This window comes from Oryctolagus cuniculus, chromosome X, assembly GCF_964237555.1.
Source record: "Oryctolagus cuniculus chromosome X, mOryCun1.1, whole genome shotgun sequence".
In the NCBI taxonomy this organism is placed as follows: Eukaryota; Metazoa; Chordata; class Mammalia; order Lagomorpha; family Leporidae; genus Oryctolagus; species Oryctolagus cuniculus.
The window spans coordinates 109,961,941-109,981,131 of NC_091453.1; the positions used below are offsets into that span (position 1 = coordinate 109,961,941).

Genomic DNA, 19,191 nt, shown 5'->3' on the forward strand with positions numbered 1-19,191 from the left:
ACCTTTCTTTTACTGCTCCTTTGTAAGCATTTATGCAGTGTAAAAGAAAGTCCCTTTCCTGGTCATCATGTTTATGTCTATCCTTAGACAAACTCAAAGTGCACTGAAATGCATAATTGTAGTTTCCACTGGACTTTACTGTTTGCAGGGGGCTCAATTGGATCATGTCTGTTTCACAAGTTTTGCTAGGTTATATCCACAGCACTGTTGCACTGGGACTGAAATAGACAGCAGGCAGACTGCTGGAGGCCCACATAAACCTCCAGACTAGTTAACTGTGCCCTCTAAAACTGAGAGGTCAATTTACAAACAGGTGCAAGCTGATAGTGGAGTTTAAGTGCTAATCATCCTTGTCAATGAATAAGTCATTGTGGCCCTGGAGAGAGCCAAGAGAAGCAAAGTTTGAGGGTCAAAAGTGAATCATGGTCCTCACCTAGGCCCGACCTTTCTGACCTTAATAATCACAGATGTCTCCAAGTAAGAAGAAGAGTTAAAGACAAGCGAGTAGGCAAAGTATCAGTGAATGACTGTGGTACAAAATGTGTAAAGGGGGCCAGCACCATGGTGCAGTGGGTTAATCCTCCACCTGCGGGGCCGGCATCCCATATGGGCGCCAGTTCTAGTCCTGGCTGCTCCACTTCCAATTCAGCTCTCTGCTGTGGCCTAGGAAAGCAGCAGAAGATGGCCCAAGTGCTTGGGCCCCTGCACCCACGTGGGAGACCCGGAAGAAGCTCCTAGCTTCTGGTTCCTGGCTTTGGATCAGCGAAGCTCCGGCCGTTATGGCCATTTGGGGGAATGAGCCAGCGGACGGAAGACCTTTCTCTCTGTCTCTCCCTCTCACTGTCTGTAACTCTACCTCTCAAATAAATAAATAAAATCTTAAAAAAAAAAAAAGGTATAAAGAGCACCACTACAGAAAGCACAAATCCTGGTTCAGATCTGCTTGTAGTTAGTGGGAGAAGCTGCAACAGCTGGCCAGGAGTTATGAGAGTACCTAAACACCAATCAGTGTAACATCAGATGACTACTAGAGGGAGGAATCTAGAAAGACAGAAACTGACTTCTTCCTTAAGCAGGAAATTTGAAAACTCAAAAGTAAAGCGATTTGGCTTTTGTTACAGAAGAGTAAGAAAGTGTGGTTCTTTTTTTTTTTTTTAATTTATTTATTTTATTTGAAAGACAGTTACAGAGAGAGAGAGATGAAAAGACAGAGAGGTCTTCCATCTGCTGGTGCACTTCCCAGATGGCTGCTACAGCCAGAGCTGAGCTGATCCAAAGCCAGGAGCCAAGACTTCTTCCGGGTCTCCCACGTGGGTGCCGGGGCCCAAGCACTTGGTCCATCTTCTGCTGCTTTCCCAGGCCATAGCAGAGAGCTGGATCAGAAGTGGAGCAGCTGGGACTCGAACCAGCGCCCATATGGGATGCTGGCACTGCAGATGGCAGCTTTATTGGCTACACCACAGCACTGGCCCCTAAAGTGTGTGTTTTTTTTTTTTTTTAATAAATGGGACATGCTAAGCTGAGCAAGAATACCTGGACACTTTGAAGATTCCATTGCACGTCTAGGATAAATTGGTGTTAAGAGTTAAAATCAATTGCCTTTTGGCTAAGATCCAGCGAACAGTTAAAATTATCAGGAATTTCACAAAAAACAAATGCCATTGCGACCAAAACAAAACTTTTCATGGTTAATAAAATGATAATTCCACAGAGGAAAAAAGAAAATCCCAAAGCTTTTATATGGAGGATTAAGTACAAATTAGACATTAAAAAAGAGATTAGAAAAATATGCATTCAACATTTTACTATTGTTAGATCATAAATTCCTGGAGGGTTAACACTGTTTCTTGTTTATGGTTTTATTCACCCTTTTTTCCCATTTATATACCTAGCAGAGAGTTTATGCTCAAGAAGTATTGACCGAGGTCAGCACTATGGTATAGCAGATAAAGTTGCTGCCTGCAGCACCGCATCTCATATGGGCGCTGGCTGGAGTCCTGGCTGCTCCTCTTGTGATCCAGCTCCCTGCTGATGTGCCTGGGAAAGCAGCAGAAGATGGCCCAAGTGCTTGTTCTTTGCATCCATATGGGAGACCTGGAAGAGACTCTTGTCTCTGGGTCCTGGGTCCTGGGTCCTGGCTTCGGATGGGTGCAGCTCTGGCCCTTGTGGCCATTTGGGGGAGTGAGCCAGTGGATGGAAGACTTCTCCCTCCCTCCCTCTCTCTGTCTCTCTCTCTCTCTGTAATTCTGACTTTCAAACAAATAAAATAAATCTTTTTTTTTAAAAAAGAAATATTAACTGAATTGAATGAAAGGGGATCCCCAAAGTATTGGTTAAATTTTGGTTTACCAAATGGAAAAATCCAATTAAAAAGTCACAGTGAGAAAGAAACGAAGGCAGTTTGAAATGTAATGGCAGCAAGATTGAAGAAATTCATCAGTTTTGCTCCTTAGTGAGGAAGACTTTAGGCAGATGGCACTTCCAAACTGTCTTTTGATAAAGAAGTAAGATGCTACAGCAAACAGTATGAAAAGCCTAGGGTATTTTATTCAAAAATACACATAACGTATCTCGTATATGTAGGATGCATATGTATTTTAAATTAGAGTGGCTAGATTATTAGTAGCAGACGGTATCCAGTTGTGAAAAATGGGTTGGTAATAACTATCAATCAAAATATGTAACTTCTTAAAATATGTAGTGTGTAGTTGCAGGAGACTAACAAATTGCTAATGCAATGAGCAGATCCTTAAAGGCTGTCAGAGAAAATTAGGAATGTTTGGGGGACCTCTTTAATCTGATCAGGTGGTAGAACAACCACGGCTTTTTTTAAAAAAGATTTTTAAATTTTATTTGAAAGGCTGAGTTACAGAGAGGAAGAGGAAGAGGCAGAGGCAGAGAGAGAGAGATAGGTCTTCCATAGCTGGTTCTCTCCCCAAATGGCTGCAACAGCCAGGGCTAAGTCAGGCCGAAGCCAGGAGCCAGGGGCCAGGAGCCTAATCCGGGTCTCCCACATGAATGCAGGGGCCTAAACTCTTGGGCCATCTTCTGCTGCTTTCCCAGGCGCATTGTGGAGCAGCCGGGATTCGAACTGCCTCCTATATGATATTCTGGCATTGCAGACAGCGGCTTTACCTGCTATGCCACAGCACCAGCCCCAACCATAGGTTTTTTTATAGGTGTCCTGAGGCCCCCTCACTGACAAGCTACTGAAACATATGAAACAGCACAAGGAAATGGTTTTGATTTAAAAAAAAAAATCACCCTTTCTAGATGAGATTGTCAAGCAGTGGCTTTGTGGTTGTTGCTTTATTTATCCTCTGTCAGGGAAAAAAGATTTTCACAGAGCCTTAGAAATTCCCAGCCTGCATCTCACTTGCGATTAACAGCAAGCAATTTTTTGAGGAAGCTGTCTATAGCTTAGACTGTGACCATGACAGTGAAGCTAACAAGCCTGCATGGCCTCATTAGTACGAGGCTCTAACCAAACTGAGCTAACCAGCCCCAGAGGTGAAGAACACAAAATGTGCCAAAAGGAGATTACATTTAATTCATCCCGTGGGGATATATAAGGGAGGATAAGGGAAAATGCTGAGATTTGTCACTAGCAAAAAATAAAATAAAATAAAATAAAATAAAACAAAATAAAACAAAATAAAACAAAACCCATATAAAAGCTACCAAGTCTTAGTGTCTTCTATTTGGCCACAAAAGTATAGCGTTCCCATTTAACTTTTGAAAAAGCAGATTTCATGTCACATATAAACAGTGTTGGGCAAGGTAGAAAACTCACGGCTGGTAGATTTGTTTTGCTCTGCTATAAAATGATCTTTCTGCTGTGTAACCCACTCAGTCTCGGGAAAGGTCCTGAGTAGCTTCTCTACTTCGGACTAGAAACTGTAATCAGAATTGAATCCAGGGTCTGTGGGGGCATAAAACTCAGACCACCAGGTCGGGGCAAGGACCTTGAAGAAAAACAATCTTTCGAATTTTACAAACACGTTTTATTTTAAAGATGTTGCTGACGGTCCCTCTCTCATGGTCTTGCAAAGAGATCCTGGAAATTAGAGGCCTTGAACTTTCATTAGCCTCAAGGGAAGTCCACCTCTGGGAATTGTGTTTGTTGAACAAATAAATAATGATAAGTCAGGTGAGTGTTTGGCCTAGTGATTAAGATGCCTCATATCAGATGGGTGTATCTGGGTTCTACACCCAGGCCCCTGACTCCAGCTTCCTGCTAATGCAGGCCCTGGGAGACAGCAAGTAATGGCTCAACTAGTAGGGTCCCTGCCACCCACGTGGGAGAATTGGATTTTTTTTTCTCTAGCTTCTGGCTTCAGCCTCCACGGAACCCTGCCATAAGAGTCATCTGGGGGAGTGAACCAGTGGGTAAAGAGCTTTTTCTCTCTTTCTCTGTCTTCCCCTCAAATAAATATATAAATAATTTTAAAGAATACTGTTAGGTTTCAGCTGCTATATCTAAAAGTAAAACCTTATCTAAACTTTGGGAAGATGAAGTAAAATCTCAGTAGAATTTCAGGGTCATAGCACAATAGTGTACTGAGATGTGACTTCTGGCAATGTGGAACTTCCCATGATAATAAAAGTCATAATTATATTAAGAGCCTATTAAGCTTATAATTATAGAATAATGTCTATCTGGGATATTCTTGCAAAAATCACTTCCCAAAACATGTAATGTCAGCACATGGAAATGAAGGAACTACATGCCACCATTTCTAATTCCACAGAGAATTAAACTGACAAGCCTGCTGCAGAATTTCATTAAAATGGACAGTCATTTCTGTACTGACCATGACACTGGTGATCTGGAATCTGGGCATAATTTCTTTGTCCACTGTATCGACACATGCCTGGCCCACATTTTTCACAGTAATTTTTCACAAAAGAGTCATGCTGAGAACTACCCTCTATGTACTGCATAGCTACTTCTCTCGGTAAAGTGATTTTATGTGAACCAGAAAAATTGGGATTCTGACATAAATTTGCAAAATGTATGATGTATCTTGGTGCGGAAAGAGTTTATCTTCTTGTACTCAACTACTAAATCATTTTACTGCTTCTTTTAAAAAGATGAATCAGTAAATAAAAGGAGAGGCTGGCATTGCGCCACCACAGGTTATACTGCTGCTTGCAATGCCTGCATCGCACATGAGTGCCGGCTGGAGTCCTGGCTGCTAGGCTTTCGAGGTAGCTCCTTGCTAATGTACCTGAGCAGGCAACGGAAGATGATCCAAGTTCCTGGGCCTCTGCCACCCGTGTGGGGGACCCGGATGGAATTCTGTACTCCTGGGTTCAGCCTGGCTTAGCTCTTACTGTTCTCATTTGGGGAGTGAACTAGTGGATAGAAAAATCTCTCTGTCTTTCTGTCTGTCTGTCTCTCTGCCTTTCAGATAAAAGAGTGAATCTTTTTTTTTTTTTTCAATTTATTGCTAGCACTTTATTTGGTTGTTACAAAGACAGTAAGGGTATATATATTAAGGGACTGGTGCTGTGGCAGAGTAGGTTAATCCTCCGCCTGCGGCACCAGAATCCCATATGGGTGCCAGTTCTAGTCCCGGCTGCTGCTCTTCCTGTCCAGCTCTCTGCTATGGCCTGGGATAGCAGTGGAGGACGGCCCAGGTCCTTGGGCCCCTGCACCCGCATGGGAGACCAGGAGGAAGCTCCTGGCTCCTGGCTTTGGATCTGCACAGCAATGGCCATTGTGGCCATTTGGGGAGTGAACCAACAGAAGGAAGACCTTTCTGTTTCTCTCTCTCTCTCTCACTGTCTGTAACTCTACCTGTCAAATAAATAAATAAAATCTTTAAAAAAAGGGTATATATATTAAAAAATGGGAGGAGGGATGGAAGGCAGCCAGAAGAATAAGAATTATCTTCATGTTTCTTAAAGTGCCAAGTTAATTTTAGATTATATTTGTACTTTTATGAGAACATGAATAGTAACTGAATCTTTAAAAAAAAAATAAATGAGGAACTGGTCCGCTGCCTGTGGTGCTGGTTGAAGTCTCAGCTGCTCCTCTTCTGATCCCACTCTCTGCTACGTCCTGAGAAAGCAGTGGAAGATGGCCCAAGTCCTTGGGCCCCTGCACCCAAGTAAGAGACCCAAAAGAAGCTCCTGTCTCCTGGCTTTGGATCAGATCAGCCCAGTTCTGGCTGTTGCAGCCATTTGGGGAGTGAACCAGCAGATGGAAGACCTTTCTCTCTGCCCCCCCCCCCCCCGTAACTCTCTCTCTCAAATAAATAAATAAAATCTTTAAAAAAATGAATAAGAGAAAAGGACATTTAGCCCAGTGGTTAAGATACCCATGTTCCACGTTAGAGTGCCTGGGTTCAATTCCTGGCTCTGGTTCCCAAGTCCAGCATCTTTCCAATGCCTTCATTGGGAGGCAGCAATGATGGCCCAAATAATCTGGCTCTTGTCTCACACAAGACTTGGTTGACTTGGACTGTGTTCCTAGCTGCCAGCTTCCGCCCTGTCCCCAGCCCAGTTCTGGATGCCACAGATATTTTTAGCATGAACCTGCAGATGGGAGCAGTCTCTGCCTTTCCCTCTGCCTCTCAAATACCTTTTTTAAAAAAGTAGTTAAGTATTTTTCAATTTTATTTCTAGGCACTTAAAGCTGTCCTAGTCTAAAATTCCACAGATGAGCATAATACCTTGTAGCTTTTATTAAAGAAGAAAACCATTGGGAACATTGGAGTCTAAAAGTAATATTATTCATTAACTAGTGTTAATCTTCCTCTTATCTACTTGAAATTCCTGGTTTTTTTTCTTTTTCTTCTGAAGTGTTACATCACCTTCATTCCTTACCATTTAATGTCAGATAAACATATCAGCATGTTTTTGAGTAACATAATTGACCAATGGAATTACTAAAATGATGTAGAAAGTGGGCTGGGGTTCAGATAGGCATCGATGATTGAATCTGAGATAGAGGAAAACCCTGAAGTGAAATCCTTATGGCTTTCATGTGGCACTCCATAACTTGGCCACAGGAAAGCAAACCATGAAAAGCCCACAGCAGAAGCAGAGGACTTGGGACACTCCACTGAAACTTTAAATGTGTTGACACCCTCTGTATAAATGAGCAGGTGAATACACTCTACTGTGTATCAAGATCTGCTCCCATGTGAAAACACCACATCCAAAGAGAAAAAGCTAAAGAAACTTCCCAGATATGGCCAGGTCTAGATATGCAAAATATATACATAAAATGTTTGAATAGCCTTAGAACATTACATCCACTTTATACATACGCACACCACAATTGGGCCTGAGAAAACTTCCTCATAATTAAAATTCCTAGTTGTGAAACAGGTATTTTTAAACTGGAGCTTTGATGGAGAGTAATGCAGTGTGCCTAGTTTTCCTACTATTCTTCTCCGGTGCTCATGTTTGCCTCCTGATTATGCTGAAGGGCATTCTTAAACTCCTAACTTTTGTGCCGTGAACATCAGAAACAACCTCTCTTAAACTGCGCTGAATAATACCAAGGAGTCACACCCTTTGTTTCACTTGCTAAGCTTTCTTAATAAAGGCAGCAAAAAAACTTTCAGAGGTGGAATTTTATACTAGCAAATGTTGACAGAGACCTAATAAATACTGTGAAGCAACTTGTGTGCTACTCCTAGCATTCCACCAACATTGACTAGGTGTGGCTTTTATTCATTGTTCAGTATGAATAGAATCTGTTCTGTAGCTGTCATCCCATTTAGGTTGGCATTCCCTTTACCTAACAGCTTTACAATACGCAAGTCATATTCAATTGTGCAAAGATAGATAAACTCTTCTGGTATCCTAGGAACAGTCAAAGTATGCTTTATGGAGACCTGAAGTTCAAGTCATTGATACAAATATGTAACCATATGAGACACTTCCCAAAGTTCATGGAAAATGGCATTAAAAGAGAACATGCATTTTTTCCATGAACTTTCTGAAGGCCCTGCATACAAATAAAAGGACTGGAAATTTTTTTAACAAAAGCTGGACTATTTTAGGAACAAGCATGGTGGTAGGGTGATTAAAAGGGATAGAGAGATGTGCAAGAGAGAGTGTGTACCAGAAAAATTATGTAAAATTATATAGAATTTCTGTAATAATGTCAGAATTCATACTAATGAAATTTCCAAATCAGACTGGTAAGTGTCACTCAAAATGTTTCACTCTAGCTCAATTACTACACATCTACAAAGCAGCTTCCTAAACCACAGAAGAGCACATGAGCCATCTCAGGGTTAGTTTTTTGTATAGATAATAACTGTAGAAATTAACCCTTTATCATTTTGTCACATCACAAAAGCTGTCATTAAATAATCTGTAAGTAGAAAAACAACTTTCAATTGTTCTCTGGGGTCTTCTAAGGAATCCCTTGTATCTTGTGAAATGCTATAAAATAAACTGTACTCCTGTGAGTGCTATCAGTCATCTTTTGCAATCTGAAATTATACTCAATGAAGAAAAAAAGGAAATGCATTCTATTATAGAAAGTATGCAGAATCAAATTAGCACAAGAAGCTACAAACTTTCTCATTGGATTCTAAAAAAGCCACGCCCTGTTCTCATGAAGGGTTGAGACTTAGAATGGGAAAACGCCAGGAGAGACTGAACAGAAGGTGCAGAGTTGACTTCTCTTTACTTTACCCTGGATTTGCTCCCTGATTCCCTGCAACAGGGCATTTGGCTGGTGCCCTAACACTGTCCCTTAACTTTGACATGTTCCATTCCTACAAGATGTGTTGGGATAAGGTATTTGATAATCAAATCTGGTTCCTATTCGTTGTTCAGTTTGAAATGGGGACCTCCCAAGACAGTGTAAAAGTAGTAGTGGTGAGTTAAAAGCTCCTTTGCTATAGTAACCTCTGACCAACATCTCCCATCCTCCCAATGCCAGCCTCTGGCACCTACTCTTCTGCTCCGCTGTTAGGAGGCCAACTCTTTGAATGGTTCCACATAAAAATCAGACAATGCAGTATTTATCTTTTCCTGGCTTATTTCACGTAGTATAATGCCTCCAGCTTCATCTATGTCATCTCATCTCATGATACACACGGATATCCCAACATCCTGTTGGATACCTTAGGCATATGGGGATACTTCAGGAAGTTCATGGAAAAATGGGATTCAAAGATGTTCATTTTGCTGTAAACGTTTTGAAATCCCTGAATAGTTTTCTCCTTACTACATTTTCCATGAACTTTTAGAAGACATCTCATATACAATGTTACTTATCGATTATACCTCTAGAAAGCTGGAAAGGCAAAAGCCCTTTTGTTCCCCCATCTACTCACCGCTTCTGGACTCAAAAAATATGTTCCCCTCTCTGTGGTTTTGTTTCATACTGTTCTCAGTAGCCAGAAGGCTTTCTCTTCCCTTTTCCCTTAGACACAGGCGGGAAGGTAAGATACCTGGGTGGACCAAAGTCCAGAAGAAGAGTTTGAACGAGGAGTTTAGCCTTGTGAATGAAGTCTTACTAAGGGTCAAGAAGAGGCTCTGAAGAGCTCAATGGTGACCTCCTGGGAATTAATTCACCAATTTAATTAATAAGTACTGAGTTTCAAGGCTAATATTTTTAACAAACTAATAGTACGAGATATGAAAGCTATTTTCCTTAAATCTGTCTGGACATTCTAGAGAAGGAATATTATGGTGCAAAGCTTCAGCAATTCATCAATGCCTTCCCAACTGATTTTCTGTGCTCTAAAGATATACTAATTAAAGGGTACCATATCAGCACAGATCATCTTGGATTCTGAGAACAGATTATTCTGGTCTTATATGTGCATTGCATCTAAATACTATATATATATATATAATATATAATCTTGAAGCTTTATTATATATATATATATAAAATCTTGAAGCTTTCAGTGTGCTTATCGCAGTCACTTACAGAATGAGAAACACTACAAAGGTAAGATAATCCTTTCAAATTTATTTTGTTACTGGTTTAAAGGAAGCGAGCCAGATGGAATTAGAGTGAGAAACTATTGAGCTAACTTAGAGATGTGAAGAATCATAGCAGAAAAAGGACCATTTGCATTTCCCTTGAGAGGTGTAGAACCAAAACACAATGTTATATTTTAAGATGTCAGGATAAGATGGATTCTAATAGGACAACATGAACAGTTATAGTTTTATTATTTTTACAGGACCTATTTAAACTTACTGTCCCACAAAAATACTAGACACTTGTCTAGAATGATGCCATATTCTTAGTTTCTGCAAAAGAAAACTGTATGTAGATTAAAGTAAAACCATCATCAAATACCAGGCCAGTATAGTTAATAATAATGTGCAAATGTCAGTTTCTTTTTTTTAAATCAAAACTTCCATGGTAATATCAGGCTTTAGTGGGGGGAAACTGGGTGAGTGGTAATAGACAAAGTCTCGGTACTACCTTTGCAACTTTTTAATACATTTCTAAAATTATTTCAAAATAAGAAGTTTATTAAAAAGCAACAAAGTTCTATCAAAGAACAGAGAATTTTATTTGAATCAATTTCTTAGAATTTAAAGATTTCCATGTCATAATAATCAAATTTGCTAATCTTAAAATTCACCTTCTTCTTCATTGATGTTGCTGTATAAACTGAACTCATGCACAAATGCAACCAAATTTCCAGTGCAACACACCTGATTGCTCCCCTCAAATGCACAGCTCTATAGTGCTAATTAGCATACTAGCTTGCACCCTGAATCCTGTAAGGAACTTTTCCAATACCTTTGAAAGTTATTCCAATATAAATATGTGTTCTTAAACACACACACACACACACACACACACACAGTGGCAGTTTTCAAAGACACAGGTTTGGGATGGGTGTTTGGTGTAGTTGTTAAGATGCAGGAGGACCTGGGTTTGATACCCAGTTCTTCTCGGATTCCAGCTTTCTGGTAATGCAGACTATTGGAGGCAGCAGTGATGACTTCACGAATTGGGTCTCCATCATGCACACAGGAGTTGTGGATAGAGTGTCTGGCTCCTGGCTTTGGCCTGGCACAGCCTTGGCTGTTGCAGGCATTTGAGGAGTAAACCAGAGGCAGTGCACACTCACTGGTTCTGGCTCTCTCTCTCTCTCTCTCTCTCTCTCTCTCCCCCTTTCAAACAATTTTGTAAAAGGCAATTGCTGGCAGCTTTCAAAGACACAGCTGTGACTCACCAGTGATGGCATCTGGGCGTTCTGGAGCATAAGCTGCATCTGCTGGGCGAACATGGCTGCGGCAGTCTTCTGTTGAATCAGATTGTTACGTCCATTAATCTCCAGCTGCGTTTTTAGGTGTGGAGGGGGGTGCAGGTACTTGCAGTTCTCTCGAGTACACCGACCCTGATAATGGAGAATCAGACAGATTTTCCTTTAGTATTTCTAAAAATCTGATATGGTTAAAGCATTAATAAATGTTTACTTATTAAGCTCTTAGCATGTGCCAGGAAAAGTAGTAAGCGTTTTATGTGAATTAACTCGTTTACTCTTCACACTAATCCTGTAAAATTGATACTTATAATTTTCATCTTCAAGCTGAGGAAGCAGACCAAAAAAAAGGCTGTTACTGGTCCATGGATGCACAGCTACAAAGTTACGAAACCAAAGCTAAAATCCAGTTGCTCTGATTCAAACTCATTCTTTTAGCCAGTCTGCTCTGTTCTACTTTGATATGCATCAACTTATATTTAAAATATAAAACACTATGAATAGTATATCATCATATAATTATACATTTAAATAAAAATTCCAACATGGGTTGTAAAATGCATGTTCAAATTAAGCAAGATTCAGGATTCATCTACAAAGAATCAAGAAAATTATTTAAGAATTGCACATGCAGAAGTACATAAATTTTGGACTCTAGTACTTGGGACAGTCTAGGCTCCAAAGCTCTTTTTCCCCAAATCCATTCAATGTGAGAAACATCCTGAAATCCAATGACATTCGGTTAATCAAAGAATAAATTGTTATAGCTGCCAGTCATGCTGTTCATTATGTTCTGAAGGCAATGCCCTAGATCACTTTGACAACTGAGGCAATATTGTACTTGGGAGTCTCAATGATTTGGTTTTATTGAGAATTTAAACACTTGCACGACAGGATATGTCAGGCCTGTGGAGCTGAACATGCCTTTCGTGTCACCTAACTACTGGCACCACTGTCTACTATGGTGTTTATTAATGTGACAGCAAAGGATGTCATTGTTCTAGTTGTTTACTACATTGGCACAATGTGGCCTGTTACTGTGTTTTACTCATGAACACTATACAAAAGAGCTAATGAGTCTCTCATTTGGATCATCAGGTCCATCACAAGACTTTAAGATAAGTGCAAGTGACAAGTGATTTTTTTTTTCCACGGATGCTAAGACTCTTAACAGCACATTAGGCTATGGGGGAAGAAGAGGGAGAGATTAAAAAGGAAACTTCTATTTTCTTTTCTTTTTTTTTCTTTCTTTCCTTCCTTTCTTCCTTTCTTTTTTCTTTTTTTTCTTTCCTTCCTTCCTTCCTTCCTTCCTCTCTCTCTTCCTTCCTCCCTCCCTCCCTCTCCCTCCCTTCCTTCTTCCCTCCCTCCCTCCCTCTCCCTCCCTCCCTTCTTCCCACTCCCTTTTCCCTCCCTCCCTCCTTCCCTCTATTCTTTCTGTCTGTCTTTCAACCCAAAAGTGTAAGTTGCTAGGCCTCCTGAATTCCCAGGAGAAAAAAAGTCAGTTCACCAAGTGTTTCCATTCAACACATTATATGTATATCCTTTATTTATAATGTTTAAGTGAGTTATGCAATCACTTCTCCATATTTAGTTATTTTACTATTAAAGCAGCCCTGTGATTTTACTGAAATTCAAGGTGTGTCTTTCAAAACTTTTAAAAAGCATATAATGCAAAGTCAGATAAATTGCTACTGCTGTTTTTTGGTGTTTTCATCAGTCTTCAAAATATTTTTAAGTTATTAATAGACACATAGTACTTGTACATATTTATGGAGCAGAGTGTGACATTTCAATTCATTTTTATAATGTACAATGATCAGATTAGGGTCATCGGTATGGCCCTAATGTCTGAAACATGTATTTCTTTGCGATGGGAATAATTAAAATCCTCTCTAGTAGCTACTTCAAAATATACAATTAACTATTGTCAACCAGTTATCCTACTGTGCTACAGAACATTAGAACTTATTCCTCTTATCCAGCTCTACCTCATACCCACAAACCGTTAGTTCACTGAGACCAGGCGGCTCTATTGTTTTGCTTCCCTTGTCAAGATGCTGAGTATCAAACTGTGTGAGAATTTAAGATGTGTTACTGTTTTTTGTCGACTTGATCCTTTTACTTCTCCCATTAATTAATTAAATTGATATAAATGATTTAGGAAATCCAGTAACATCTTAATAGTCTCAGTGTACCTTTATAAGTTTTCTCAAATGCCAGAAAAGAAATTTATTGGTAGTAAGAGCCGAGAATGATATTAACCTAATCCTCCTGAATTCCTAAGTAGTCCAAGAGTAATTGCATAATTTCAGCACCTTTACGCACTGTAAGGAAAATGTCCTACATGCTAAAAATCCCAGTAATGGAGGTCTTACTTATCCCCATCAATGTACCTCAAGAGAAACCATGAGCTGTTTTTTACTCCTGCCATATGAACTGCACCAAGGCAAAGAGAGTCAGAAGGAATTTCCTACTGGGATTGGACACCCTCCACCCACATAACTGAGGTTATCTGGGTCAGAATGAACAGCCTGGAGGAGGCAGTGGCACTCTGTGACTTCTCAGTCAAGCATGCTACTTTGGGGTTTCTCTTCCTCCTCCCACACCCTAACATTAAAGATTTCCCCAAGGCTCAGTCCTAAATCTTCTGCTCTCTAATCTCTTTTCCCTGGAGAAACGATGTTGTTCCAAAGTCCCATCTATCCCTGCAATTGTTCTGATCTTTAATCTCTATCTCTACCTCTGACCTCTCTTCTGCATTTCAGTCCTTTTTATTACCAACTGCAGCTGCATTTGGATATCCTGCCCCTAATCAGGTCTAAATAACTGCACTCCTGACCTTCCTTCTCCTTTGACTATTTTTCATCTTGCTGCATACTCAGATATTACCCAATCTCCATATGCTTTGGGGCAGTCACAGAACCATGTGAGAAAAGAAATTAGGCAGCTGCTGAGCAAGATTGCTTTGGATTGCTCTTTCTCACAGTTAGCATACACAACCATAGATTTCAATGTATAACCACGCTAGCAAAGAACCAAAAATACAATGAGGACTCCCTTTCATAGTCAGGGACTCCAAGCAACTGACCAGTTAAAAGAAGGAAAAAGTGGAATTTTACCATTTGCTAGAATTTAGGACTTTAATATCACTTGTACTGAATGCAATGAGAGACGGAACGGGGTGGGGGTAGAGGGTATTTGACACGCCTTCTGTGGATATACAGATAAAGAATTAAACCTGCTTTTGTGCTTTTATGCCATTGCCCTTCACCTATGGTAACTTTCCTTAAGCTTTTTCTTGGGAAACTGATGACATTTTTACAAAGCAAAAAAAAATAGTACACAGAAATAGGGGAAAAAAGGCAATTACACTTTAAAAATTACATCAAGTAGGGCTATAAAACTAAAGTATGGAATATGAAGTAGCATGGGATTTAAAGAAACTTATTCATCTTAGTTATGAGATTTTCCTTGATTTATAAAGCATTCTTTTTTGAATGACAGAATCCATAATTTAATTCTATAACAATGCAAATGTGCAGTGATGCCACCTTACCAGAGACTGCTGCTTATGGTAAAGAAAGCTTATAAAAATATGCATTTTCAATCCAAACAATAGATGGGAAGACCAAGTAATTTAATATCTCTGTTATCTGTGGAATACAATGTTTCAGAAGAAAACCAAGCTCTTCATATTTTTTCAAAATGACTTTAGAACTCAGGATAATGTATTTACATGCACAACTCTTGGTGATAATAATTCTCCTCTGTAGAGCACTCATTCCTCAAGAAGCTGAAACTTAATTATAGGCCAGAGTACGTTAATTGGCATTCGGAGGGGACCAAACTTTGTTTTTGACATTTGGTAACACTTCTAATCCTTGTAGGGGATTACAGTTTTGGTAAATCGTGCACGGACCTGACAAAGTCGGGGTGGGGGAGGGATTGTTCCAGCAGAATAGGTAATCACCTGGGATTCCTGTCCTTTTGAAAACCAGTGACTGTGGACTACAAAGGTTCCAATGGGTTCCTAGGCCAGCTAAGCGCTCTTGAGAGGGTCACAGGATACCCCGTTATGCTCAGTCTATAACAATCTGACACTATCTTGGTTCTGAAAAAAATCGCTCCCGAAACTGGCAGGTACAGAGTTGCCATGTACTAGTTGAAATGACTCTTATGTTGTACCTGTGACAGTCACCATTCTCTGGCAGACCAGGCTATATCCTAAAAACAGCAGTTAGGGCAAGTCAAGACATGCAAATCAATCTCTCTCTCTTTCTCTCTCTCTCTCTCTCTCCTACACACAATTAAACATCGAAGAGATTAGAGTACAAACTCATTCCTGCTCACTTACATTTCCCCTGTTTTACATTTCTTTTTGGCCTTCATTTTGTCATTCTCATCTGGTCTTTCACTGAGTCACTGAGTTAAGAAAATAGCAAAGTGATTCAATAGGAAAGTGATTCTCTGCTGAAAGAAGTGCTCCTACACCTAGGAATCTTCCAGCTCCCCTTTGCATCTACTGTCTCTGAAAATGCAGCCAAAAAGCAGCAGGAGGAGAAAATGGCCAATGACATTTCTGAACTACATCTGCATCAAAAAGTTGATGACAAAGGAAAACGTCGCAGAGCCTTTACAAAACCTCCCAAATTCAATCTACTGCCTTTTTCCTACCTTCAGGCTTTTCATAAATGAGTACAAAGCCTTTGACTCAGAGAGAAAAGTAGCATTGTAGAGATTCAAATCCCACCTAAGTTTTGGGAGTTATGAGAGCTGAAGTCTGTCAGATGCAAGACTTCCCATGCACGTGGTGGTAAGAAACCCCTGTGAAATGTACTTTCTGATGTTCCTGAAAGCTCTAGCATCCATCAAAATAAGAAAAGGACCCTAGGAAGCTGGAAATTACCCTTTGTCAGTCACAGTAGCTTAAAAACAGATGTTTGCACAATGACTTGCCTCTTCAAATACATTTGGAGTTATATGGAAAAAGTAACCCATATACCCTCTCTCATATAACTACATTACCTTTTCAAAGACATAATCCCACTGATCTGCCAGACCACAGAGTTGAAAGTTCAATATTAAATAAAGGCATGGAACAGATACTTGTTCTACGAAGAAAAGCACTGTTATTCCGTTTTAATGATCATGTGTTAAATGAAAATCCCTATTGATAGCGTCCCATAGTAACATACTTACGTGCATAGCCAGGGCTTTTCAGAGAAAGTACCAGTGATTTGAGAACTACAAATTGCACGAACTAGGTTTGCCTGGTTCCTGCAACCACCACAGACCTATTAAAAGCTAGGAAAAACCTGAAAGAGCTATAAATGAGACAACATCAACATAAACTGAGTATTTGCCAGATATCAGCATACTAATGACAATTTTCTCATTTTCTTCCCCTTAGAATTCTGTCTTTACATAAATGGATATAATCTGTATCATTTTCTCCTCCAAATATACTATAACCTATAAATATGGGTATATATGCACAAAGAGTATCATGAAATTCCTACAAACAACTTTTATTTTAAGTTTGAAATGCTGGCAAGTAATCTGGGGAAAAAATGTTTAATCCACCTTTTCCGGAATATACTGAAGGCCAAATTCGACTGAACACAGACCTCTCCCCACCATTTTAGCCAGTATTGCATGCCATCTCTTTTCTTTGATTTTAAAGATTTGTTTCTTTGAAAGTCAGAGTGTCGAAGGAGGAGAGAGGAGATATAGAAAGAGAGAGAGAGAGAAAGAGATCAATCCTCTGGCTGAATTCTTTACATGGCCACCTCAGCCAGAGATGGTCCAGGCTGAAGCCAGGAGTCAGGAACTTAATCTGGTCTCCCCCTTGGGGCATTTGCAGGGAGCTGGATCAGAACTGACGTAGCTGGGACTTGAACCGGTGTTCTGATACAGCATACCAGCAGCTTAATCCACTGTGCCACAATGCCGGCCCCAGCATCCTATTTTCTGGACACAATTCATAGAAACAACGGCTTTGGTGCAAAGTAGGTATCAAGTGTGACTACACAAGAAGCTGGAAAGAGTAAAATAATTTTATTTCCTATCTGCATCTGGAAAGCTTTTTCAATTGTGACCTCCAAAAACCAGGAGAAGATTAGGTTCAACAATCCCACTGTTGTTCTGAAATAGCCCACTGCGATAATTTGATTCCCAGAATTGAAACATTTTAGGGCTGAACTGGATTGTAGGGAACATCTTGTGTACCTTTATCTCAGATAAAATGAAGGCCAAAGGAATGAGGTGATTTGTCTTAATTCACCAGCAGCTCAGCAAATACAAAAGCCAAATTCTCAACCCCTCACCACCCAAAATGGATTCTGAGTCCGAATATCTCTTCTTCTGTAGAGACTGTCTTGAAGCCATTCCTCCCACCCCCACTCTCAGTTATCTGTCTTTTCTTTGGGCCTCCAAGTGCACCTTGTACTCAGTTTTGTCATAGCACTTATCACTGTGTCCGTCGATAAATGGTTTACATGCCTATCCCCCGTTTTTGACTGGGAGCCTATCTAAAGACAGGACTGTGTCTTCCAAATCCTTCAGTCTTCAGGAATGTATCAGAGCCTGGTGAATAGTAGCCAACCCATACACGTCTGCAGCACTTTTGTGAGAGTAATTTTACTGTGCTTTAGAAGCCTAACTCCACTCTGTCTAGTCCTCCCCCCCCCCCCCCCCCCGTGGGAGTGGGAACATTTGCAGGGAGCTGGATCAGAAACAAAGTAGCTGGGACTTGAACCAGCGCTCCGGCGTTCCTATAGGGGATGCCTAGGAACTCCGGCAGCAGCTTAAACCACTGTGCTCTCTTTCTATGTCCTTCTATACGTTCTTTTTTCTCCCTCCAAGAAGAGAACTCAACACATGACTCAGGCTGTTCCTGGTTCTGTTCCAAATAAACCCTTATTCTATTCAGGTCCCCCCAAAAATAGCTAATTCATAACTTTTTTCCTTTTTTGCTATGAACATAAACCCTGAGGAATATGCGCCCATGATGGCTGAAAAATGCTAGCCATTTACTGTAGCTGAACAAGAAGTAACAGGTGCTCAGGAGGCACACAAGCGTTGGTCAAGTTCCAGGGGTCTCTGGTCACCAGAACTCCCCCCAGGACACAAAGCCCCCCTGGCTGCACAAAAAGCAGCAGCAACAGATCCGTATCTAATCGCACGGTCAGTTTAGAAGAAACTGTGTTCTCTAACTGCCCTGCCCCCAACCCCAAATTCTCTGAACGAGCTGGAGGTCAAATTCCCTGAAGATTCTTAGGCAAAAAGGTGGAATATGTGGCTTTAAGAAAATCTCAGCCAGCGGGGCCTTCCCTGTGACTGTTTATTGCATATGCCGGCTCACAAGGGAAAAACGTTCCTGGCTTTACGTGGTGGCCCACCATCCAGCTTCCTTCACATTTATTTTCAAATAAGCATGAGCTTCAAGTTTTTATTTGACATTTTTTCGAAAAGCAAAGAACACTAAAACTCCTAGTTGCGCCTCGCAATGAAAGCAAGAATGCCCCATCAGTCCCCCAAATCTGCTTCCTCCCCCCCCCACCCCCAGCATGCCACTTGCACGTTTTTAATCCTGCTCTAACTGAATACCTTCAGTTGCTTTAGAAAAATATTAACTGCATGTCTGGTCAGTAATAAGCTCATCAAGAATACATTATTTCTTTACAAAACTGACACCCAGAATCAAATCGAAACCCCCAAACAACGAAGTACCAAGTTAATAAAAGTTAGAAGGCATTCGTGATGCAAAGCATTCATAGGAGCTGTCTTGAGAGCAGTTTAAGACAGCCAACATAAAATGGCATTAAGTACAGAAAAAAAACAAAGTAGGGGGGGAGTAATGCCATTCAATTTATTACTTCAAGAAATAAAACATGCATAAAATCATACAACTTTAAAAAGTACTTAGTACATAGGCTTCCTTCTGAAACAAGGTCCATTAATCAAATCTGCTCTGAGA

General features: G+C 40.4%; 1 protein-coding gene across 9 annotated transcripts in view; it reads right to left on the bottom strand.

The window, feature by feature from the left end:
- MBNL3 (muscleblind like splicing regulator 3) overlaps positions 1 to 19,191 on the bottom strand; it is a 124,604-nt gene that overhangs the window by 23,372 nt on the left and 82,041 nt on the right. For all 9 annotated transcript variants that reach the window (XM_051827796.2, XM_051827795.2, XM_070067369.1 and 6 more), the window contains one exon: positions 11,184 to 11,348. In XM_051827796.2, coding sequence (XP_051683756.1) covers positions 11,184 to 11,348 — 165 coding nt within the window. The remainder of the gene's footprint in view (positions 1 to 11,183; positions 11,349 to 19,191) is intronic.